This window comes from Podarcis pityusensis (genome assembly GCF_964106645.2).
Source record: "Podarcis pityusensis genome assembly, chromosome: 15".
NCBI classification, from domain to species: domain Eukaryota; kingdom Metazoa; phylum Chordata; class Lepidosauria; order Squamata; family Lacertidae; genus Podarcis; species Podarcis pityusensis.
Genome location: NC_138040.1, coordinates 6,121,445 through 6,147,028, shown reverse-complemented (window position 1 = coordinate 6,147,028; position 25,584 = coordinate 6,121,445). Strand labels below are relative to the sequence as shown.

Below are 25,584 nucleotides of genomic sequence, written 5' to 3'. Positions count from 1 at the left end.
TGCCTCATGAGACCAGGGCCCTGCAGGATCTGATTTCTTTCCGCAGGGCCTGTAAGACAGAGTTGTTCCGCCTGGCCTTTGTCTTGGAGCCAATTTGATTCCCTCCCTCTCTTTCTTTTTTCCTTTCCTTCTCCTCCTGCGATGAAGCTACATTTTAATATTTTAATGTTTCAGTATTTTAATGTTGTATTTTAATTTTGTTTTTAAGTTGTAATCATTCAACTTGTTTTTATTATTGCTTGTAAGCCACTCTGAGCCCGGCCTTGGCTGGGGAGGGCGGGGTATAAATAATAATAATAATAATAATAATAATAATAATTATTATTATTATTATTATTATTAGTTGATGGGGAAAGGCTTCTCTCTGAACTCTTGGGAGAGTTGCTGCCAGTCAGAGTAGACAATACTGGACTAGATGAACCAAGAGTAACAGCAGGGTATAATTACAGACAATATTGTTTTATTATTCAGGGGCACAAACTATTATCCGACAGAATGTCTGGTTTTAATAATTTGTTTAACTGTGTTATGTATTTTAATAATAATAATAATAATTTTATTATTTATACCCAGCCCATCTGGCTGGGCTTCCCCAGCCACTCTGGGCGGCTTCCAAAAAAATATTAAAATACTGTAGTACATCAAACATTAAAAGCTTCCATAAACAGGGCTGCCTTCAGATGTCTTCTAAAAGTCTGGTAGTTGTTGTTCTCTTCGACATCTGGTGGGAGGGTGTTCCACAGGGAGGGCGCCAATAGGATTTTATTCTATTTTATATATTTGATCTTTTGTAATGGTTTTGGCTAGACAAAGTAAGTAAGTAAATAAATAAATAATAGTAGTATTGCTACTGCTACTATTACATCATCATCATAAGATGTAAACTGATTGTGCATTTTGGAATCTTTGATGTTTTAATGATTTTGTAGTCATGTTGCAAAGTCTTACGTAAACTGCATAAGTTTATGACAAAGGAAAGGCAGAATATAATTTTTTAATTATTTTTCTTAATCTGTTTTAGTCTTGTTATTCAAAAAAATTAATGTCTTAAATTATTGTTAATTTTTCTTAGTGATAATGTTATTGTTATTTCTTTGTTATAAACTACTTTGCAGTTTTTCACAACCAAGTGATGTAAATTTTATGAAATAAACAAGTTGCAGTCAGAAAAATAACTGGGTGACCAATGTGTTCAAAACCAGGATATATGTGTTCATGTGTGTGTATTCTTTGAGGTTGCCTTTGAGGCCAGATGATGGAGCTAAGCCACATAAAAATGCTAATGTTTGCCCTCTGTAAACATTGTGAAACATCACTATCTCCTGTGCATTGATGTACCAGTGAATTAAATTAAATGTGGTGAGCTTGGCTTTGCTCAGAGAAAGGTTAACGATACTAAAAGGAAGGATTGCATTTTATTAATGTCATGCCAAAGCAAACACTGCAAAGCCTTCCCAGTTGGCTCTGATGTTACATTGGGTTTATACACACACAAAATCCTTCTAAAGCTGCTCTGCTTGAGAGTAAATCCCATTGAACCCAATGGGGTCTGCTTTTTAGTAGATTAATTGCTGCATGAGATTTTCCAGTTCTGCTACATATATTGGTTGAGGTTTCTCAGCTGAGTTTTATTCATGCTGAAGCCTTTGCCAACCTGGTATCTTCCAGATGTTTTGGACTTAAAACTTCCATCAGCCCTGCTGATTGAGGCCAATGGGAGTTGTAGTCCAAAATATCTGGAGGCTACCAGGTTGCCAAAGGCTGCCCCAGATTGTTCCATAAGAAAGCGCATTATCCAAAGTCACCATGCGTCACATACAATTTGATGTAGCATTTATTTTTCATCCTATCTTAATATGTTTTTTCAATCAACAACAAAATTTTAGTCAGTCCAAATATATATGTATATATAATTACATTAAGCTGGTGTTTCCCAGACTCCTGTTACACCTGCCCAACTCTCTGTACTGCATGAAGTTTGGAATGTTGCTGTTAATTCTAATCAAAAGGAGGGTGGTGTGAACCTTTTAAACCACAAATCGAAATTCTACTGTCTAATAACTCACTCTGAAGTTAGTTCACAGTAGATAATTTCAACCCAACACGATCCTGTTCATGAATGCTACCAAAGTGTAGGTAGCACAATTCTATTGTCGATAGGAGAGAGCCGATGAATTAAATCCCCCTCTCCCTTGTACTTGAGAACTGTCCAGTGCTGAAGCTGGCTCGCTTTGGTGAGCTGAAACATTAATTCAGATCTCTGCAACTGCCAACTACCCATAGCCCCTATAAAGAGATTTAAGCAGCAATCCTAAACACATGTCCTTGGGGAATGCATCCCACTGAACTTCTGAGTAGACATGCAAAGGACTGAACTCTCAGTGATTGCTCACTGCGGACATTTAAAGATGTTTGGGTGAAAACGTACAAGACTGGATTCACTTTGGTCCGAGCAGGGTCACATTTTCCCAATGGCCTGCACTTCTATGCGGTTGCTGGAAAGGCACTTCAAAAACCTGAGTCTGTGCCACAAAGTTTTCACTTTCAGGGTGTAGATGATGGGGTTCCCCAATGAATTCATGGTGATCATGATGGCGGTAAGGTTTCGGAAGACGTAGACATCCATGGAGAAATTGTTGGGGCACTGCTGAGTGGTTATATCCAGGACAACGCCAGCAAAGAAGGGTGTGTAAGACAGCAGAGACAGCAGCCAGATGAAGATGCTTGTCCGGGCTACTTGGATCTCGGCCAGCCTGTAGGTGGCATGGGCTTGCCCCAAAGCACCCATTGCCATCTTGTGTTTCCTCAAAAACCCAATGATGTTGCAGTAGGTGAAGAAAGGGAGGACCAAAACCACTGCACAGTGAGGGATAGTGATGAAAATAAGGTAGTCGATACACAGAGGGCTGTAAAGGGCAGAGGCATTGTCTCTATCCAAGCAATTCCAGCCCATCAGGGGCAGGAAGCCCAAAAAGAAGCTAAGCCCCCAGACACCCAGCACCATGCCTAGGATCTGGTTCCTGCCAAGACGCCATCTTCTCCTCAGGCATTCCGCCACAGCCAGGTAACGCTCAATCCCAATGAGGACTAAGTTGTAGATGGTGGCCAGGATTGACATGGTGTAGAAGGCATATGCTGTGAGGAGTTCCTTGGACCCACTGATGGTACTTTGAGGGTTGGTGATGAACAACAGGGCGATCCAGAAGCCTGTAGAGCTAGTGAAGAGGTCGGAGAAGGCCATGTTGCAGAAAAGAATGAAGATGGGCTTGCGCAGTTCTTTGGAGTACACCACGGCAAAGATGACGGCAGAATTGAAGAGCACAGAGATTAAGGAGATGGTCAGCTGAGGAGCACCCAAGGAAAGCACCAGGTCACTGGTCCAAACATGAGTAGTCTGATTGAGGCAGCTCTGGTGCTTAATCATGGTGAGGGTCAGGCTAAATCAATCAGGAAGCGATCAGAGGGGAGCAGGCAAGGCAAAGCCAAGAGTCGAAGGCAGGAGTCAGAGCTAGGAAGTTAGTTGTTGCTCTGGCAAAATCTCAGTCTAAACACAAAGACCTGTACCGCTGTTTCTGCCTAGGAGGGGCTAACGGCAACCTGGGTGCTGGGAGGTCCAGCCCAGAGTCTGAGGATTCTTATGCTGCCTTAGAAAATATTGCAAGGTATGGTCACTCACCACATCAGGCAGCTGCTCCCAGAGCTCTTTGAGACCTGGTTCTAGCTCCAGTGACTCCCAATGACAACAGGTCAAGCTTTTAAATGATCACTCTTTTTCTTCCCATAGCCTATGGTCCTAAGCTGGATGGAAAGTTGGGTGACCTCCTGCTTTGCGGCTCCAAGGGGTGGGGATGGGGGTTGAACACAACAGGTTTCTGCTTTCCAGAATACTACCCAAGCTGTGGGTTAAACGTTAACTCCTGTGCGTCAAAACATTTTGGTTATTGGTTCAGGGTGATGGCTCTCAACCCTGAGGTTGCTAGGATGGTCCTAGGTAGCAAATGCATCTAATAAGCTCTCTGTAATCTCTCTGTGTGGTTTTCTCCATCTGGAATCTCATCTTGGACGCCTACACTGGAATTGTGTTAATTAACTGCCAAACATTAAGCCTCTTGAAGCAAAAACAGTCTCTTCAGAGAGAGAGAGATGGGGAGAGAGATGGATGGATGCTTGGATGTCTAGCTAGATAAGAGAGAAATGCCAAGAGCAGATAGCTAGACGGGGATAGATAAAGAGAGAATAGGACTGTAAAGTTGGAAGTCGCCAAAAAGGTTATTTACTCCAATCCCAGGAAATCTGCCTTTCAACCTTTGCTGAGAAAGCTCCAACAAGGGAGAGTTCACCACCCACTGACACAGTTTGTTCCAGTTTGTTGAACAGCTCATACCATCGGGAATTTCTTCATAATGTTTCACCAGAATCCCCTCTTTTTGTTGTTTGGACCGATTGGTTCAGATACTGCCATCTGCAGCAATGAATTTTCTCCATTGTCTGCACAGCAGCCCTCCACATATTTGAAGACAGCTGTCCTATTGCCTCTTTATAATCTCGTCTCCAAAATAAATATGCTCAGCTCCCTCAACCTTTCTCCAAAGGACTTGGTATCCAGGCCTCTCACTATCTTTTATCTCCTTCCTAGAGAAATGTCCCTGCTTGTCAATATCCTTAAACTGCCCATCAGCAGCCAGGGTCAGGAGGTCAGCAGTAAAAAGCACTGGTGTCAGTGAAGTTAACTCTTTATTCAAAGAAACCAAAACAGTGCAGGCTTAGCGATCGCAGCAAGTCTTCCCAGTAGGACTTGTCCCCATGAGGCAGTTGTGGGGACAGAATGTGCCTGCCTTCCCACTGCTCTCTAAGGCCTCTCCCAGTTCCTGTTCCTGCAGCCTAAGGCTCCATCTTCATTTCTCTGTGTCCAGCCAGTCCATGACATTGCCCCAAAACTGGCCACAGTATTCCAGGTGAGATGGACAGATGTGTGTATATGTTAGGGACAATGTAAGTTGATGTGCATGATGCCAAGCGGTTAATGCGCTTAACCACCAGGCATTGCACACATTCTCCAGGGGTGATGGCGAATGTGCTCATAATATCTCCATGAAGGAGGAATTGTGCACATTTTTCCAGTCAATCTACATTTCGGGAGCACTTTAGAATGCTGAAATGGACAGGAGTATTTTGGCACTATTAAGTGCCAAGAAATCCATTGTGGTTGCTGCTTTTGTGGCTTACAGTCCACTTTTGTCATAATCAATGCTTTAAGCCAGGGATGAGGAAGCTGTCACCCTGCAGATGTTGCTAGGCTTCAATTCCTATCAACTCCAACTAGTATTTCCGATGATTAAGGATGATGGGCTTTGTAGTCCAACAAGATCTGGAGGGCATGCAGTAAGAATCTTAACTATGTGAACTACGTAAGGATGAAGGCATCTGTCAATTTGGGTTTCTCTCAGTTTCTCATTTTTCCACATCTAATTTCAGTTCTCCACATTTCCATTACAGGTTTTTTAAAGCCTTTATGAAAATTCATTAGCATTTTAATGCAAATTTCTCTGAGTGCACCAATTTTTGAATGCAATTTCTCTGTGCACATTTTCCCCTGATAGTCAACATTCTGTGATAACTGAGCATGCTCACTGAGTTATTACTGAGGTGGGGAATTCCCCCTTAGGATTGCTTTTCCCCCAAAAAAGTTTTGTGATACGCTCTAATACCTCCCCATTCTTGAGTGTGGCTGATGCTGTTTTGACCAAATAATTATAATAGCACACACCTTTGTGCATCAGAAGTAGATGGAATGATACCATGCCAATGTCCAGAATTCTTAGTTGCAAAGCACATCTTCCAGGCTCTTGAGAAATCCAAAATTTCCAAACATGAGCTTCACTTTGATTGCATCAAAATCCACCTAGAATAAGAAAAGAGGATGGGTTTGCACATACCGCACTAGGACAGGAGAGGGCACTGTTTCAAATGGAAGCACTCAACCATCTCTTCTAATTGCAAACATATGTCTCCTTTTTAAAATGATGCCTAGGTGGTCACTCTAATGTCTGTTCTCAGAAGTAAGACCCATTGAGTTCAGTGATACTTATTCCCAGGGAATTTGTATAGGATTGCAGTTGCAGCCCTACTGCAGGATTCTGTTTGATTTTTAGTTGCACTAATGCATTATTCTCTATTTACATTTTGTTTATCAGTGTTTACTTCTTTGTTTCATTTTCCCAGCTCCTCACACTGGCAAGAAAAAACCCAAACATGGATCTTCGTTATGTGAACCTGGGTGGAGACCCTCTAGGACTCCCGTTCCCATCAGCTCTGACCATCAGCCAAGTTGGCTGGGGCAGATGGGAGTTGGGACTCCAGCAATATCTGAAGGGCCACAGGTCCCCCACCTCTGAAAACACAAAGGAAGCATAATATCAGAACAAATATTTTGACATAAATTTTATTTACTTTATCTACACTCAGCACCCCACAGCTGTATTTGCTGGCTGAAGAGTTGTGGAACTGGCCACCTGAGGTCATTAAGCCCAGAGCCTGACCCAAATCAGCTGCCTTTCAAGGGCTCACCTAGGGTTGACCGTAAGGACAGGAGTGTGGGAGACGCTTAAAGGCCTACGTGCATAGAAGCAATTTGCCAAGAACACCTCTCTGTTTCTTATCTCGACTTCACATCCACAAACTTTGTTCCTCTGAAATGATCCATTGGATATACAGTAATTTCCCCCCAACCTCCCACTTCCTTTTCAATTGCAGTTTATTGCCAGGGATGTCACTGGATCCTTCTCCAGACTTATCTCCATCTCTCTTGATAAGCAAAAGGACAGTCTGCCCAGACCATAAAACATTTTGTTTTACAGCTGGGAGAGGTGAGCCTTGAGATAAGGATTGTGGTCACTTCTTTGTTGAGGGGGACATGCAGAGATAAATGCCACTACCTTTCCATGTAGATACAAAGGCCACAGCAGAATGCACAGGTAATTCTGTCAAAGGGCATGCAGAATGGGGGGTCAGGGACTGGTATTCCTCTGATTCAAACATATGCATATTTTACAGTACACATGCATTTTTGTCCACATTACTTGGCTACTTTAGAGCTTGCACTTGTGTTAACCTCCAGCCCCCTACTGGAATGCGGCCCCCAACAGCTTTCCAATGGAGTAATGTGGCCCTTAAATCAGATTATCTGAATGCAGTATTTTCTATTTTTGCAAGGAATCCAGGTGCCCTTCTCTCTGCTGAATACGTAGTCATTACATTCCCAATCCTATTTCAGACGTAGCACCAAGCCACAGTTCAATGTTACAATAATGTTGCTCCAAGCTTCACGCTCATGCTCCACCTTTGTATACGAAGGGAGGCAACCAAAAATTCCACTTTTGTTTTGGAACAATCTAATTTCCTGTTCAGTTAACAGGAGTTGGTCAATGGGCCAGCATCTGAAAGTCTGTTAGAAATATTTCTCTTGTGGTCAGAAGTATATCAACAGGCTCAGTGGGGGTAGGAACCTTAGCTCAGTTGTCAAGCATTCGCTTAGCATGCAAATGTTCCCATGTTCAATTCCCGGCATTTCCAGTTAAAAACATAAAGTAGCAAGCAATGGGACAGTCCCGCTCTCCACCTGAAACCCTGGAGAGCTGCTGCCAGTCAGAGCTGCCAGTACTGGGCAAGCTGAACAAACGGTCTGGCCCACAATAAGGCATTTTCCTAGGATCCTCAGACAATTCTGTCAGCTCTCTGGGACAGGGCAAAGGGCTGGCAACAAGTTTTTTTAGAAACACAACTTGGATACCAGAACTGAGTCATCTTCTTGAGCCTCCGACTCCCTCCTCCCTGTCAACGGTCAATGACAGCGAAGGTGCTGCTGCTGACATGTCCTATTCCAAGGGGTGTGTGTTTCAGTTCTGGGCTGCCTTGATCCATGCAGGACTTAAACTGGCTTTCCTCACACCAGCCCATGAGGCAAATGTAAGCCTAGAGGATTGATGGGAACTCTTTGTTTGACAGGCGTTGCCCAGTCTCAGTTTCAGTCAGGATCCAGTCCTTCTACCCCCATGATGGCGAATTCGGACTGTCAGATCTGACGGTGCTTGTGATCTGCTTGGCAGGCACAGGCGAGTGGGCAGAGTGAGATACTGCCCTGAGCTGTGATAAATGATCCATGCATATATGAGGGGCAGCCACTAGCCACGGAAATGCCAGTCCCTAGTGGGGAGATGACTGTGTGACTGTTCATGGCCAGCCCGAGACGTTTTGCCAGCTGAAGCAGCGAAGGATGATGAGAGGGGAAGGGCCCGTAAGCTCAGTGGTAGAGAATCCGCTTTGCATGCAGAGGATCCCAGATTAAATCCCTGGCTGCATCTCCAGGTAGGGCTGGGAAAGAGACTCCCGTCTGAAATGGTGGAGAGCCACTGCCACTCAGTGTAGGCAATATTGAGCTGGATGGACCAACAATCTGGTCAGTATGAGGCTGCTTTTTACGTTCCTATGGTGGCATCCCTCGTGGCATGTGAGGGGAATCTTATTTCAACATTGGCAATGGGACAGCATCCTTGATTGTATCAGAAGTCAGCAGGCTAGCTTGGAGGGTGCAGGCAAGGAAGGCTGGATCTTCAGGGCAAGTGGGGGCAGTGTGTCCCCCACTCACAACCAGCCCAGAGTGTGTCACTGGCTTTTGGCTTCCTCCCCCTTAGTCTCAGTATTGCCCAGCAGGGAGGAAGATGGGGACAAAACCAGAGTCAGTTCCACTTGTCATTGGCTCTGGCTCCACCTATTGTTGGGCTCCCTGTCTGCCACCCTACCAGTCCCAATGGGCACCAGTTGCAGGACAGGCTCTATGGGGCATCCACAGTTCTCTTAATCCAACCATTTGCCACCACTATCCCCCAGCCCCACCTGACATCTTGCTTTGCCTAATGGTAGGGCCGGCCTTGATCATAGAACAATGTGGTTACCCTTGCTGCTTCTATGGCTGTTGCCTTTTGGTTCCTCCTGTCCCAGATCTGCCTCCGTCAGCTGCCATTCTACCGGGTGGCAGCAGGGGGAGAGCTGGGACAACAAGGCCCACTCCATCAGCCTGGTTGGGACTTGGGAGAAGGGAGAGATTTAATTCTACTTCCATAAAAGCTGAACTTACCTAATTTGTACTTTCCAAAATAAGATGGGAATGGAAACTCCTTCAAAAGGCACACTTCCTCTGAATTTTGAAGTGCACTTCTCCACAGCTTTTGGTAAAGTGTGCATACGAATGTATGTGTGTGTGTGTGTGTGTGTGTATATCTATATCTATAGATAGATAGATAGATAGATATAGATAGATATACGTACATACACACACACACACACACACACACACACGACGAATGTATATATTCACATAAATATCATTTTTAAAAATTGCACTATCTTGGGCAGGCATAGGCAAACTCGGCCCTCCAGATGTTTTGAGACTACAATTCCCATCATCTCTGACCACTGGTCCTGTTAGCTAGGGATGATGGGAGTTGTAGTCCCAAAACAACTGGAGGGCTGAGTTTGCTTATGCCTGATCTTGAGGGAAATTGCTTTGCAAAAATGTGTATATAAGGCAAAACTGCGAGCAGGAAGGCAAAGATACACATGAGAGTGTATGGAACATAGAAAACTACCTTATGCTGAATCAGACAACTGGTGGTCCATCTAGTCTAGTGTATACTGACTGGAAGCAGCTCTCCAGGGTTTCAGACAGGGGCAGTCCGAACCTTACCTGGAGCTGCCGGGGATTAAACCTGTGACCTTCTGCATGTGAAGCTGATGCTCTACCAGTGAGCTACGGCTCCTTCACTCTGCACCATATCAACAACAGATGTTGAATGTGGGTGGAGGAAAGTTGAATGCTTCTTCCTTTGGGTGTAGTTCTAATGACATAGATAACTCGGCACTACTTTTTAAGCATGAATCAGCCTGTCTTGCATGTCCGGGTCTTGCCTGATCCAGCTCGCAGCCAGACCTCTTCCTAGGAAGAAGCCTGGCACACTGCAGAGAACCTCTGTCCAACTGAGAAGAATCACAGGACAAAATGAAGTGCCCCCTATCATGGATGTCTTTTAGTTAATCTTTTATTGTGGCAGCACCTGCACCTTGGAAATCCTACTGGCATCAGGTGGGCTTGGCGCCTTGTAATCATGGGCAGATCAAGACCTTTAGAGGCCCTTAAAAGATTTTGGTGTTCAAAATATAAACAATAAAAAACCGTAAAACATTGCCTTCTACAATTATTTTATAAAGTTCAGCATGACTGAGGAACAAGAGCTTTGTGAATTAGAATCTACTTCATTGGTTGCATGAAACCGCACATTTGACTCTCATGGTCTAGGCCTCAACCCACATTAAAGGTTTTATTATGCCACTACAGTGTTTCCGTGCGCTGCTCTGGTTCGCCAGAAGCGGCTTAGTCATGCTGGCCACATGACCCGGAAGCTGTACGCCAGCTACCTCGGCCAATAAAGCGAGATGAGCGCCGCAACCCCAGAGTCGGTCATGACTGGACCTAATGGTCAGGGGTCCCTTTACCTTTACCTTTACAGTGGTACCTCAGCTTAAGTACCGTACTTAATTCATTCCGGAGGTCAGTTCTTAACCTGAAACTGTTCTTAACCTGATGCACCACTTTAGCTAATGAGGTCTCCTGCTGCCGCCGCGCCACCGGAGCACGATTTCTGTTCTCATCCTGAAGCAAAGTTCTTAACCTGAAGCACTATTTCTGGGTTAGCGGAGTCTGTAAGCCAAAGCGTATGTAACCTGAAGCGTATGTAACTTGAGGTACCACTGTACAGGATTTCAATTACCCTAGCATATTGTTGTTTCTTTCAGTAATTAGGATTAGGATAAGGGATGAAAGGCCGTAAAAAGCAAGAGGTACCATCTCTGACATTCCTCTGCCTATGAGAAGCCCACAGAGGACCTGAATGCAACATTCCTCTCCCCACCTGTGATTCCTGGAAACTGAAATTCCAAGGCCTACTGTCTCCTACAGAGGGAGTGGGGTACAGCCCATTGTGCCAGTAGCCGCTGAAAGACTTCTCCTCCTTGATTTTGTCTAATCCTCTTTCAAAGCCACTTAAATTGGCTTAATTAAATAATTTATGCACTGTGTGACATTTCTTTTGTCTATCCTGAACCTTTAGATCATGAGTAGGCAAACTAAGGCCTGGGGGCCAGATCTGGCCCAATCGCCTTCTAAATCCGCTCTGCGGACGGTCCGGGAATCAGCGTGTTTTTACATGAGTAGAATGTGTCCTTTTATTTTAAATGCATCTCTGGGTTATTTGTGGGGCAAAGGAATTCATTCTCTCCCCCCCCCTTCAAAATATAATCCGGCCCCCCACAAGATCTGAGGGACAGTGGACTGACCCCTGCTTTAGATGCTCCTGAGGCCTAGCATTATGAGAGAGAATGCTCATCCACACTTCCGCTTGTCTCAGGCTTTTTGTTTGCCCTGCCACCTTCCATGGAGAAACCCGCTGTTTGCTGCTGAGTGGTAACAAATGTCAGTCGGGTTTTCTGCAGAATAAAATATGGCACGAGCGGAAATGTGAACAAGCCCAGAGAAAGAAAAGCCTCTCTCTTTCTTCACACCATGAACAATTCTGCAAACCTCTATGACATCCCCACCCATTGCTCATCTTTTCTTCTGAACTAAAAAGCACCAAACTCGATGACCTCGCCTCAGAGAGTTGCTCCAGCCATTTGATCACATCACAGCCCTTTTCTGAAACTTTTCTAGCTCTGAAATATCCTTTTATAAACACTTGTCTTTTTTATTGTTTTAAAAAGGGAAATTGTTGCCCAGTTCATTGGACAGATCTTAGCTGATCAAGAGATTAAGAAGATCAGAAGATCCCTGCTGGATCAGACCAAATGCCTGACCAGTTCGGCATCCTGTTTCCCCCAGAGGCTTGCGATCCATAGCAACTGGTATTCAGAGACATCATATATATCAGATGCAGGGAGCATTTTTCCATCTGAGGGCTGCATTCCCTCATTGCCAACCTCCACAGGGGCCATGTGCCAATAGCTAGTTAAGTGGGCCAAAGTGGACAGAGCAGAACATTACCTTTTTTTTTGTACAGTGGGCTATATTCCTGCCACACAGAAGTCAGGGATTTCTACACAAACACCCCACATCTGTCCGTCCTCCCTCCGGGGAAGCAAGAGACGTTATCACAGTTCAAGGACCCATTCCAGCCAGGCAAAAGCACTCAAAGAGGGTGTGGTGGAGCAGTGGGGTGGGGAGAGTTTCCAAGGGCCAGAGAAAAGGGTCTGGAGGGCCACAGCACCCTCAGTATATATAGAGCCAACATGGCTAGTAACTATCAAAAGCAGCATATCCCTGATATTAACAGAGGGAGGTTGCCTTATACTGAATCAGACGATTGGGTCCACCTAGCTTAGTACTGTCTACACTGACTGGCAGCAGCTCTCCAAGGTTTCAGACAGGGAACCTTCCCAAGCCTACCTGGAGATGGAGGGGGTTGAACTGGAAATCTTCTGAGAGCAAAGCAGATATTTTGCCACTGAGCTTCCCCCTACAGCACATTTAGAAAGTCCAGGCAAATGAAATGCTCCTGTTATCTAGTTTTGTGTTAAAATGGATTAAAGCTTTCCTCTTTAGCTACGAAGGGAAGAGGAGGCCTTGTGATCCCTTTCCAGTTTTCCACCAGGACTTTTTTGTCGCCGTCCTGTATCAGAAGAATTCCTGTATCCCTACAGATTTCAACTTCAACATGTCCATGTGTAACCTTCCCCCAAGAATCTGAATGTCGCGCATTTCCCACACTTTGGGAGTGGGAGGGGGTGACTCACATTGGTGGAGGCTACAACAAGACCAGGAAGGGACCCATTCAGACCATCCAGAGCACAACATGGACCAAAGACTCTGTAGGTGGTGACAGCTGGCCGGGATTGGGGGGGGGAGCAAAAGTTCTGTGGGATTCGAAACAAGCAGCCAACAAACATGCTGTGTTTATGTACTCCATGCATATTTCTTCTCATGCTTGTTTATTTTATTTTTATAACCCCCCCCAAAAAAAAGTATAAAATAAAAAAAATACAATCCTTGCCCCTCTCCCAAATAGATAAAAACATACATATAAAATTATATTATTAGAAAATGACTTGGTATTAGAAAGTTACCTCAGATGTCATCCATTCTGACCTCTAAGCTCAAGGCAGGTTTCACCCTGACAGATGGAGACAGCAAAAGAGAGCTGGACACCTCTCGAAGCAGCCTTCACCACTATCAAATATCTCTAAAAAATTTTCATAATGTATTGGTGAAATCTTCCATTTCCATTCATTGATTCTGGTCTCACCAGCAAATATTTGAAGGCAGCTATCGTATCTTTCTTAATCCTTATTTTCTCCTTTTCTAACCGAAACTCAGCTCTTCCAAAAATATTCATCACAGGATGTGAACTGTGCAAGCAGCATACTTTTAAAGTACAGGACCACCTTAAAAAAAAAAAAAAAGAGTTATGAGAATTGTAGCCCCCCCCCCACTACAGTGCTACAATTCCCAGCACCCTTCAAAAACTACAGACCCTTCACCATCCTGGTCACTCTCCTCTGAACATGCTCCAGCCACCATGGCAAATAGTCATTCTAGCTTATTTTAAAACATTTTACCATCACACAGCCTTCAAGGCAGCTGACAAGCAACTATAACTCCCATCCCAGTTGACATGGAAATTCAGGTGCTTGATGAATACCTATTTTTTATTTCAGCAGGCATTTGAAGGCTGTTTTTTCTGATTTCATGGTTCACTTCAAGCTGTGTTTACAATTAACTTGAACTTACTTTTTAAAATCTCTAGTGAATTTTTTCCCCAAATTGCAGTGCAATGTCAGATAAAGCCCACATAAATCAACACACACCAGTCTAAGAACCAGCAAACTATGCAGGTAGCTAATGGCAAGCATATGATGTTGTGAGCCCCCAGAAGCGGGAGATAATTATACACTTGGTAGCGGAATAATTTATTTGGGTGCCAAATGAGCTTTTCTGGAGAGGACATTCCATAATGTACTTAACCGGGGGCAGTGGAGGGAATGTGATAGAGGAAACGGCGCCAACAGGACAGGACTCGAAGGCAGAAGAATAGTGTCTCTCTCAGAAGAATGAATGAGCAAACATAGCAGGTCAGATTAGCCACATTTTGAAGAGCTCTCTGTCTGGCCCTAAGACTCTCCCCAGGTGACTTTGCTCTGCACTTTTCCTTGAGTGCTTTTGCCTGGCAGGAATGCATCCTTGCACCTAGGCCCCTTGCTTTCCTGGATGGAGGATAGAGAGGGGTGTGGGAGTGAGGGTGAAGAAACTAGCCTACCTAGTGTAGAAAAAGAGGCTCCTCATGAGGCTGGTGGAACATTGCCCGGCTGTGGGTCGTGAAAACCGCTCCCTGCAAGGAGCTTTCCACCTGGCCTAGGGGGCGAGGCCCACACTCACCCAGCCCTATAAAAGAGGCTCCTCATTAGGCTGGAGGAACATCACGTGGCTGTGGGTCATGAAAACCGCTCCCTGCAAGGCGCTTTCCACCTGGCCTAGGGGGCGAGGCCCACACTCACCCAGCCCTATAAAAGAGGCAGCTCATGAGGCCAGAGGAATATCACCTGGCTAATGTTTTATTGGTATAAATTGTTGGCTAATGTTTTATTGGGATAAATTATTGGCTAATGTTTTATTGGGATGCGGGTGGTGCTGTGGGTTAAACCACAGAGCCTAGGCCTTGCCGATCAGAAGGTCGGCGGTTCAAATCCCCGCGAGAGGGTGAGCTCCTGTTGCTCGGTTCCAGCTCCTGCCAACCTAGCAGTTCAAAAGCACGTCAAAGTGCAAGTAGATAAATAGGTACCGCTCCGGCGGGAAGGAAAACGGCGTTTCCGTGCACTGCTCTGGTTCGCCAGAAGCGGCTTACTCATGCGGCCACATGACCTGGAAGCTGTACGCCGGCTCCCTCGGCCAATAAAGCGAGATGAGTGCCACAACCCCAGAGTCGGCCACGACTGGACCTAACAGTCAGAGTTCCCTTTACCCTTTACCTTTAATGTTTTATTATTTAATATGCTGTAAACCTGCCGCTGGCCCTCCCCAGTCCAGCAAGTGGCCCCCCAGAAATTACCCAGGTGGGAATGTGGTTCTGGGGGGGGGGGAAGGTTCCTTTGCCTGTGTTATTAGTCTCTTGATCACATTTGAGAAAATGCTTGCTTTGAAAGGTGAAAAAACCTATCTGAAACAATAATAAAAGAAAGGGTGGAGGCGGTCCTTTTATCGCAGTCGTCCATCCCACTGGCAAGATTTTCATGCCAAGCCTTTTCACCTCTGCCTTCCTTCCTGTCAAGCGACAAGCAAGAGTTTTATAATAATAATAAAAATAAAATTTTATTCATATCCCGCCCTCCCCAGCCGAAGTCGGGCTTATCTAGAGATGCTGACTGAACCTCTGGTTTCCTGGGGATTTTTCTGCAGAAAACAGGACTGATGCATCGGAGGAGGAGCTGTCCTGGGGCCCAAGCCAAGAGCATTGTTATAATCCCTTGCTTTTTCCATCCTTCATAAATTCCTTGCTGCAGTACATCTGCCTAGGAACTGTGATGGATTGTCCTTTAGGAGGGAAATTTTTCCCCAAGAATCCAAAATATTAAGTAATCTAAACTCCAAGAGAGGCTATCAAAGGGTGATGACAGGCAGCAGGAGCAAGAAGGCTGCTACAAAGACATGTACGGTTAGATCCAGTCTTTATTAAAAATGAGGTGCTGGTACTAATATCCTGAGAAACGTATTGCAAATGCCAGCACAAAATACCTGCTATGGGCGGCAGAAGAAGAGGTCATGGTTCAAAAACTGTACTGGTGTGTACCATAACACACACAAAAGCAAAATTGAGTTGGATGCTGCCCATCATAATCTTTTAGGAGAGTGTAACTCCAGCTTGGCATTCAGTCACATGATAAACGTTTTGCAGAGGAACATAAACAAATTCTGGTACATTTAAAAAGGACTATTAGGATGTTGGGGGATGGGGGGACAACACATTGATTTTGTTTGAGATAAATAAATGAGAAAGAGTTTTTCATTAACTGCGAGTTTAAGGGGTCAGGTTCCATGTGCCAGCAGGTTTTTACCTGGAGTTACCGCTCGAAAGCATCATCTTCCGTGTGGCCATTTGTGCCTACTGAATGGTAGAATCATAGAATTGTAGAATTGGAAAGGACCCCAAGGGTCATCTAGTCCAACCCCCTGCAATGCAGGAATGAGTATCCGCCCACCTCATAAAAACCTCCAAGGAAGGTGATTCTACCACCTCCCAAGGGAGTCAGTTCAACCATCAAACAACTATTAGACCCTCCAAGTGTCCCTATTTTCCAGGGACGTCCCTATTTTCATCAGAGAAATGTTAGAGGGTATGGAGTTATCCAGTCCCTGAGCCGCCTGAAGGCAATGAAGGCTTTTGTTTTTTTTAAAAAATGTTTAATGTTTTTATATATGTTGGAAGTTGCCCAGAGTGGCTGGGGCAATCCTGTAAGATGTGTGGGGTATAAATGGTAAAATTGTCATTATGGAATGGGATGTCCCTATTTTCAGAAAGTTCTTCCTGATGTTTAATTGGAATCTCCTTTCTTATAACCTGGACCCATTGGTTCGGGTCCTAGCCTCCAGAGCAGGAGAAAACATGCTTTATCCGTGTGAAAACCCTTTAGATAATTGAAGATTATACATTAAATCTGACAGGCTTTGGGGACCCCCAAAGTAATGAATGGGTACCATTTAATATCATTCCCTACATGCAATGCTGGCAATGTAGTGTACATTATCCAATGGCCAAGTTAAGAAGTTTTACACAGGGGAAACAGCTGAGATGCTAAGAAGAACAGTGCTAAGAGAACATCTTTGCAACATCAAGAATAAGAAGGCAAGCAGCCCCATTGGTTAGTCACTCTTAATGGCTTCCCCCAAAGAATTCTGGGAAAACCTGGATGTATGGCAGCCCTATTTAAATGGATGGTATGGATGTGACCTCAGAGCCAACCTAGGTTAATATGCAGGTTGTTTGCTTTTTCAGTGCAAATTGCATCAGCTGAAGGGTGGGGAGCTGATGATTAAAGGGATCAGAGCATGTTCCGTGAGTGCCAGGATCCAAAAGCTTATCTGCTGTGCTTTTTGTCCCGAGTACTGGATAACCAGAAACAAAACACAAAAGAGAGCCATCAACCTTGCATCTCTCTATCTTTGTGTGAGAGATTCTCAGGGGCCTCAGGATGGCTCCTGCTAGAAATATAACATTGGATCACATGCATTGCTTCTCAGATGTCTGATAGAGGAAGAGTGTGTTGCAACCCAGAATCTGAACCAAATAGATGTGTTGGGGGTCCTCCAGATGGGCTGCTTATTGAGCATTCATCCTGATCTGCTTGCATTAAGCTGATGCAGTCAGGCGACATCCAGTCTGGATTGGAGCATGTGTTCTGATTTGTTTGCGGGAGGGTTATCTGACAACGAGCACCTGATCCCATTTTGCTGGTGTGGAGTTTATACATTTTCCCATTAACCATTCATCCATCCCACACTTTTCGGTACATTTCGCTGTCACTTTCCTAACAGAATCAGAGAATCATAGAGTTGGAAGGGACCACAAGGGTCATCTTGTCCAACCCCCTGCAATGCAGGAATCTGCAAACAGTCTGATTTTATTTATTTACTGAAGTGGATTTGTTGCGCCACAGCTCACAGAGCCCTTTAACCCACTTTAATTGCACAAAGCTAAATTTCTGACATGTGTTCGAATCGCTCCTGCAAAATACTGGCCATTAATATGTAGGTTGCTGGTTTGCATTTTTAAATTCTCTTCCCAGGGAGGCATGTCTGGTACTATCTTTATCCAGTTTCAGCCTGCAGCCAAAGATTTTTCTCCTTCTCCAGGCTTTCAGCCCTTGATTTGAAAGGTGGTCTCTTTTAGTGGAGAGGGACTCCTGCCTTTTATCTCTGTAAGGGTATTTTTAGTTTTTAGTTTTTGGTTCTTAATCGTTTTTAATGTAAGTCACTTTGGGTCTCGCTGTGAGAAAAGTGACTGACAAATATTATTATCTGGTCCATTAGGGCAAATGGGACACTGCCTCCACCCTATCTCAGTCTACCCCCTCAAGCAACCCCCACCTGTCTGTCTTCTTTCTTAACAGCCAGTCCAGTGGGGGGGCGGGCTTTCTGTCAACTTCCTCCTGTTCAGTCTCTGTGTTGCCCTTGCAGAACTCAGCAGGGAGGAAGATGGAGACAAAACTAGAAAGAGTTGACTTGCTGTCATGGGCTCTGGCTCCACCTAACTGTGAGCTCCCTGCTCTCTCTTCCACTGGTCCTAATGGGCACAAGCTACCACTGCCACACATTTCTAGACAAATTGCTTTTCTGAGCACACCTCCTGATTGGGGCATGGGCAGCAGTCCAGGGTGAGTCGAGGGCCATGGCAGAAGTCAGTGAGGAGTCAGAATGAAGTGTTGGATCAGAGAACCACAGGGCAAAGCAGGTGGTATGATCAAGGAGCAAGCCTGTGACCCAAAGAATGACAAAAGACGAAGGGACACACCAGGGCTAAGAAAGACCTTGCTTCAGCAAGGCTGAGCTAGGACAGGAAGCCCCTTTTATGTTCCTTCCTGTCCAAGAGGGACTCAATAGCTAGCCGGGGTGAGCTGGAGTCAGTCCAGGGCCTGAAGGACTTTCACTGAGAAGGCCTGCACCTGCAGCTCAAAGGTTCACCACATAGGGGCACTGCACAGAGATTTGGCAGTTCCTGAGCAGAGCAAGTGGCTCACACAGAGACACAATGGGCAGACTCCTCTGAGTGGGTGAGGAGGATAATTCTGCTGCCTCCGTGACTTAGATGTGGCTGGATTGTCCAATCATACCAACTGCAAAGATATAGGAGAACTGCCAGGCTGCTCTCAGCAGAAACAAACTGAGAAGAGCCTAAGGCAGCACACCATGGAGAGACACAACAGGCAGCCTCCTATGAAGAGGTTCTGCTGTGCCTCCATGTGTTGGGAAGGATCAAATGGACCAAGTATAGCGAAAGTAAAGAGGCAGCAGAATGACTAAGAGTTGGCAGAGGATGAGAAGAAGGCTGCAAAACTAGAACAGTAACTCATGCAGAGATGCAATGGGGAAGTTTTTCTGTGAATGAGTGCCCTGGACTCAGAGAACTGGATATTGATTGAACTAACTTATTTACAGTGGTGCACTAGAAGGCCTGTCCTGGTACACAGGCATGATAAAGCCTGGTAAACTCTTTATTATTGTTGTTTTTGTTTAAAATAACAATATCCATGCTCGTGGGGGGGGGGGGGATGGTAGAAAGAAAAAAATGAAAGAACGAGTCATTCCTGCCATCTTTAGCTCTGGCCCCTGACAAATTACTCCCATTTGAATGTGGCACTTGACACCCTGGCTCTAACCAGTGTACTGTGCTGCTGCAGAAAGTGGATAGCCCAAACAACCTGATGCCAAACTCACTTAGATATTTGAATTCTCTCAAACCAACACAGCTGACTTGCTGAGCATTATATGCACAAGAATCCATCAGCACCAGAGAGGATATATTTGTTATTATCCCTGCATCAATATCATATTTCTCATGCTAGTTCAGTTGATTATGATCCACAGTGTTTCACTGGATGGGGTGGGGAGGGGGTGAGGGAGGAAGAGAAGCAATATCACAGCCATAAAAGAAACACTGAATTATCTGCCTTATCTGCCAATATTCCTGAGCCAAGGCGCAATAATGAGAAATAGAAATGTGGGGTGAGGGGTAAAAGAAAAGTTTGACTTAACTAATAAGTTACTAGTCATCTGGCTAAGTTCATTTCACAGGCAGCACTTCAGGGCCAGAGGAGAATCTTGCTCCTTTGACAGCAGCCGCTGAAGGGGTGTGGAGGAAATGAAGAAGTTTCAAAGGAGACGGGATCGTTATTACAGTTTATAGCTGGAGGAATTAAAAAGGGGAGGTGTCTCTCACCATCCTCCTGTTTATGTCCAGGAAAGGTGATCAGGGCTGCCTGCCCTCCTCCTGTATAAAAACCCCAGGACAGGTCTGGGATCATGTATACAGGGATCTACGCTGGTACATCTTTCCAGCCCATCTGGAAGAGAGATCATGGGATTCCTGAATTTCCTAGTTCTGCTCTCACTGTATTTTGCTGCAGCCGCTTCAGAGGGTGAGTCCTTTATCCATTTTCCTCAAGGATGCTAAGTACAGCTTCTTTTTCAGCTTACTAATCTGATTTTTGGAAGACCCCGGCAATCTGACAGTATCATTGGCTGCTGGCTATATTTTATTTTTAATCTACTATGCTATATGTTTATCTGTCTGTCTGTCATCTCTACATGCTCTTAATTCTCCTAAGGATGTGAAACAGTTTCTAATAGGGTTGATTTGTTCTTAAACAACGGGGCTCCAGGGATATTATTTTGCAAAGATGCAATCGGAAGAGTGTGGCTCGACTTCATTTCACTCGCCCATCTGATACATGTCCATACGTGTAGTTGATTTATGTTTCCTGTCATTGAATTTGTGCCGTGAAACTATGTGTTCTATCAGATCAAGAAGAGAAAGACTTTATTTATGCTTTTGATTCCTTTTTCCCCAACCCCACAAATGGCAAACTGATGTCTTCAGTTTATAAAAGATTAAAAGTCTGCATTGGTGAGCCTTTTCAGCTGCAGATGACCTGCTTTACATGCAGATGTTCCCAGGTTCAATCCCTGACATATCCTATTAAAAAGGAAGCAGGTGATGGGACTGATTCCCCCGTCCAGGACCCCTGAGAGGGATGCTGCCAAGCCAGAGCAGATGATTCTGGGCAAGACAGACAAAGTCTGATGGTGCCTCTCCAGACTGTCACTGTTTTGTGGAAGGGATTCAAACAAATAATCATAAATTTTAGGAGAATCTATTATTTTCTTTCCTAAACATCTTAGCCATTTTCACTGGTGTAATATACCATCTATACATCATTTTCATGTAATTTTCTCTTAATAATATGCAATCTGTAAATTTTAGATCAACTTTCCACAGTTTCCACCAACTTTCAAATTGCATGTTGTGTCCCACATCCTGGCCCCATTTAATCATAACTGATTTAACTTCTTCATCTTTAGTTTCCCATTCTAATAAAATACTATATGCTTTTTTAAGCAACTTAAAATTCTCTTCCACTATTTCTTTTTTAAATCTGGAAACTATATAACCAACCCCCTTTTTATTATCTTGCTTAAAAATCTTGTTTAGTTGCCTATGGTGTAACCAACTTTGTAAATAATCTTTCAACTCATCGTACTCCTTTGAGTTTACCTTCATCCTCTGTTAATAACACTCTGTATGTCAACCAACTTACTTTTTGGTCAACTTAAGTGAAAATGCTTCAGTAGGTGACAGCCACCATGGTGTTTTCCATTCTAACAAGTCTTTATATTTTCCCCACACTCTTATTAGTGACTTTCTTATTATATGGTTTGAAAAGTGAATCTTATTATATGGTTTGAAAAGCAAATCAGGATGAATTCAGGATAAATGCATGCTGTTGTAAATGAATTCGAATAAATGGTTGATAGTGACTAGATGTGTTCTAACATGTGAGCTTTGTGCAAGGAAATCAGGATAAATGCTCAGTAAACCAGGTTTCTCAGAAAAGCCCTGAGTTGGTGTAGAGTCAGCTAACTTCCTGTGTTCCTAAGAATCTAGTCAGCTTTTATATTCTCTCACAGAGCTGCTTGATGTTCAAGAATGCGGGTGTGCATTTTATCACGTCTGCAGGCCTCCCTTGTGGGTGCTAACTTTTTCACAATCAAATTGTATCCTATTCATTTCCTTAATGAATCATCAGCTATAACTAGGGTTAAAAAACAACAACCCCTTAATATCAAGGGGAAATTAAAAGTGGGATAAAGTAGCTAGAATAAAATGAACAAATATTCAGATAACCCGAGAAAGAAGACAAGAAGATAATAAGATAATTGCAATATGGAGCAATTTTTTTATAACAGTGGGAGAGGAAAATACAATATTTCATGTGTTTTTAGGCAGAATTGGGCTATACGTGTATAGGATCCCTTGATTTGGTGGTTTGCCTCCAGAGGCAATTTCTGACTCGTTTTCACTCCCATCTCCCCTTTCTCTCCTGTTTCCCCTTATAAAGTTTTACTGGGTTGTTTCTTGGCATTAGATATATTCATAGAAGATCCTCTGAAATTAATGAGCAACTAACTCAGCTCTATTCATTTCAGCGGGTCTACAAATTTGTGTATGACTGAATTTTGAAAAAAAGAAAGAAAGCACTTACTTTTGTATTCTATTATTTTGCAGAAACGTAATGATTGATGCCAAATCTTCAAAAACAAAACTGAGGCTGTAACTGTAATTTGAGGCAGTGACAGAGCTTACAGCATAACAATATTATGTAGAAAATGCTCAGAGAGTTTTAATGCTAAAGGGTGATATCCAACACTACTCAGAGTAGATTAATTGAAATCAATGGATTGAATGCCACCCAAAGTGAGGACTTCCCTACCCCATCTCATGCAACCTCAAAACGCCCCCGGACTCTAAATTTCACTTACCAGTGAAACAGCTGGCAAACTTTTCAGAACATAAGTTAAAATTTGTCTTATTGCACAGAAGACTTGACAAAATGGCCATGTCTGAACTATGTCACAGTGTGATCCTGTGCATGTCTACTCAGAAGTAAGCCCCACTGAATTCAACGGTACTTACTCCCAGGTAAATCTGTAGAAATCTGAAAAACCGAGCTTCATACCACAATCTTATGCACGTTTACTTGTGTGTATGCTTCGGGGGGGGGTATTGTTTGTTTTAATTTCTTATCTTGAAATAACAGTATTGTTCAGAAAAATGCAAACATTTTTGGGGATGGGTTTTTTGGCTACGGAAAAATAGCTCCCGCGTAAATATCCTATCTTGTTGTCAATATTAGCTTGGCAGAGATACAAAAAAAAGTCTCCCAAGAAATATTAAACAAAAGCTGCAGGAAGACATGGAATGCTGGTGTGATCCAGAAAATAGCTTGGGGGGGGCACAGAATCAGAGGGGCATGGGTTCAAATTTCACTGTTGCCTTGCATCAACAGATGCAAATTTCCATGCAAAATGTTCTTGTCTGTGGGAAAGCAACAGTGCTAAATTTATTTATTGATTTTAATCATGCACACGCTTTTTAAAATAAACATATCCCCCCAAAGCAGTACTCAAAATCTCAAGTATGATGATGTTAAGAATAATAATCACTCACTTAAAAAAGGAAAATCAATCACATCTCAAAAAGTAAAAGCATATCAGGATAACTATCAAGTAAGACAGCATGAAAAGCACAGATATAAATCAAGCACGGCAGTTACATTAGCCTCCCTGGTACAGAGGTAGATGCATTCAGAAGCAGCAACCTGCCAGTCCTCAAAAATATCCCCAAACTTCAGAAATATCTATTTTGCCCCAAACATCCAGATAAGAACTTAAGATGATCCTCCTGGATCAGGCCATTGGCCCATCTATTCCAGCATCCTGCAGTGTCTACATCATACATATTCATCTTTTTTCCTCTATCCATGCAAGTGTTGCTTTTCAATTGATCTTAAGAACGAGCAACATTTATAGCAAAAGCTAAAGATTCCCACTTTCACATCAGGAAATAGCTTGTGCTGAGTGCACCACAAACGTCTCTAAAACTCTATGAAGCCTCCACATCAAAGCAAGGGAATGGGGGGGGTGCAGGAAAGAAGAGAACAGTGACATTTCCCCCTTTGTTTTTTAATGCTTCCATCTTTGGCAAAGGCCGTAAAAAAATAATAAAAAAATAAACCCTTGATGGATGAACCTTGTCATTCAACCATCAGAAATATAAGCAAACATTAACTAGCAAACATTTAAAAAAGGTTGTAGAAAGCCACTGACAGCCTGGGGTGAGCTGAGAGAACAGAGATTCTGTGCTCACCTCTAGAACACACAACTTACAGTAGGGAGATTGCGGTTTGGCATGGGTTGGATACCTGCAAAAATTTAAAGCACATGGCTTCCCCCAAGGAATCCTGGGAATCGTAGTTTGTGAAGGGTGCTGGGAATTGCAGGTATGTGGGGGGTAAACTACAGTTACCAGCATTCTTTGGGGGAAATTCATATGCTTTAAATGTATGGTGGTGCAGATATGACCAGGTTATATTTTCCGCACCTCCAGGTAAAAAGGATCTGAGATATTTGGTAAGATGGACATGTGCCATGCACAGTATCAGCCTGTCTGAGGAAAGCCAAAGGCTTGCAGGAGCTCAAAAGGGGGACAATTCCAAATCATGAGGCAAACGGAAGGTGTGATGTAAAGGCAGGAAGTCTAATTTTAATTGCAGGCAGCACAAAAGGTCAACATCCCAGAGGCTGTCAGACTCCAGCTCCCATCAGACCCAGTGAGCAGGACAGTTAAGTCCAGTCAAAGGCGACTATGGGGTTGTGGTGCTCATCTCGCTTTCAAGCTGAGGGAGCTGCCGTTTGTCGACAGACAGCTTTCCGGGTCATGTGGCCAGCATGACTAAACCACTTCTGGCACAGAGACCATGACAGAAACCAGAGCGCACGGAAATGCTGTTTACCTTCCTGGCACAGCTGTACCTACTTATCTACATGCACTGGCATGCTTTCGAACTGCTAGGTTGGCAGCAGCTGGGACAGAGCAATAGCAGCTCACTCCATTGTGGGGATTCGAACCGTCAACCTTCCGATTGGCAAGCCCAAGAGGCTCAGTGGTTTAGACCACAGTGCCACCCCAATAGTCAAGGCTAAAGGGAGCCAGAGTCCAACAATATCTGTGGGAGGGGGCACAGATTATAGGCTCAGATTAGGTCTAAAGAGACCCTCACCCATGAAGTTCACTGGGCAGTGTCTCTCCCAGTCAGGGTCACTTCTTACTGACTCGCTGATTCTCAGACGAACCTACCTCACAGGGTTGTCATGAGGATTGTGCATGTCAGGGGTAAGGGAAGCCATTATGGATGTTGTCAGACTACATCTCCCATCATCCCTAGCCATTGGCCACACATCAGGAGGGACACAGGGTTACCCAGCCCTGCTGCAAATCATATCACTGATCTGGGAGGAGCACATATCCATAAGGACATCAGAAGGACTTCCCTTTTGTCTGTCCTGAATCTCTTGCCAGTCAAGATGCACTGGAGGACCCTGAGTTCTAAACGCCTCCCCATGAGGAGGAAGGGCAGCTTAGAAAAGCAATCAATCAATCAATCAATCAATCAATCAATCCAATAAATAAATATTACACACTCTCTCTCTCTCCGCCTCCTCTCTCTTGCACCACATTAAATAATCTTAACATATTTCCTCAAAATATACAGGATTTTGTTTGTTTGTGTTTGTTTGTTTGTTTGTTTGTTTGTTTGTTTGTTTGTTTGCAGTTTAATCTTGATCACTCTGCTTGACCTTTCTTGCAGGGTTGTTATAAGGATAAAACGGAGGGGACAAAAACTATGCCACTTCTTTGGGATATTATTATTATT

The 25,584-nt window shown here is 44.0% G+C and overlaps 3 protein-coding genes across 7 annotated transcripts in view; 1 reads left to right on the top strand and 2 right to left on the bottom strand.

The window, feature by feature from the left end:
• ZNHIT3 (zinc finger HIT-type containing 3) overlaps positions 1–25,584 on the bottom strand; it is a 72,335-nt gene that overhangs the window by 16,473 nt on the left and 30,278 nt on the right. For all 5 annotated transcript variants that reach the window (XM_080983281.1, XM_080983277.1, XM_080983279.1 and 2 more), the window contains one exon: positions 5,768–5,902. In XM_080983281.1, coding sequence (XP_080839407.1) covers positions 5,768–5,835 — 68 coding nt within the window. In that variant the 5' untranslated portion in view covers positions 5,836–5,902. The remainder of the gene's footprint in view (positions 1–5,767; positions 5,903–25,584) is intronic.
• Positions 1,230–5,758, bottom strand: LOC308464064 (lysophosphatidic acid receptor 1-like). The gene has a single exon (XM_080983195.1). It carries the CDS (start codon positions 3,422–3,424, stop codon positions 2,459–2,461), a length of 966 nt encoding a protein of 321 aa, XP_080839321.1. The 5' UTR covers positions 3,425–5,758; the 3' UTR covers positions 1,230–2,458.
• Positions 19,789–25,584, top strand: part of CA4 (carbonic anhydrase 4) — a 28,616-nt gene continuing 22,820 nt past the window's right edge. The window contains exon 1 of the mRNA XM_080983197.1: positions 19,789–20,229. Within this exon, the coding sequence (XP_080839323.1) occupies positions 20,169–20,229 (61 nt within the window). The 5' untranslated portion in view covers positions 19,789–20,168. The remainder of the gene's footprint in view (positions 20,230–25,584) is intronic.

Excerpts from the sequence above, each read along its gene's own strand:
- LOC308464064 (XM_080983195.1), bottom strand. The coding sequence starts at position 3,424 with ATGATTAAGCACCAGAGCTGCCTCAATCAGACTACTCATGTTTGGACC.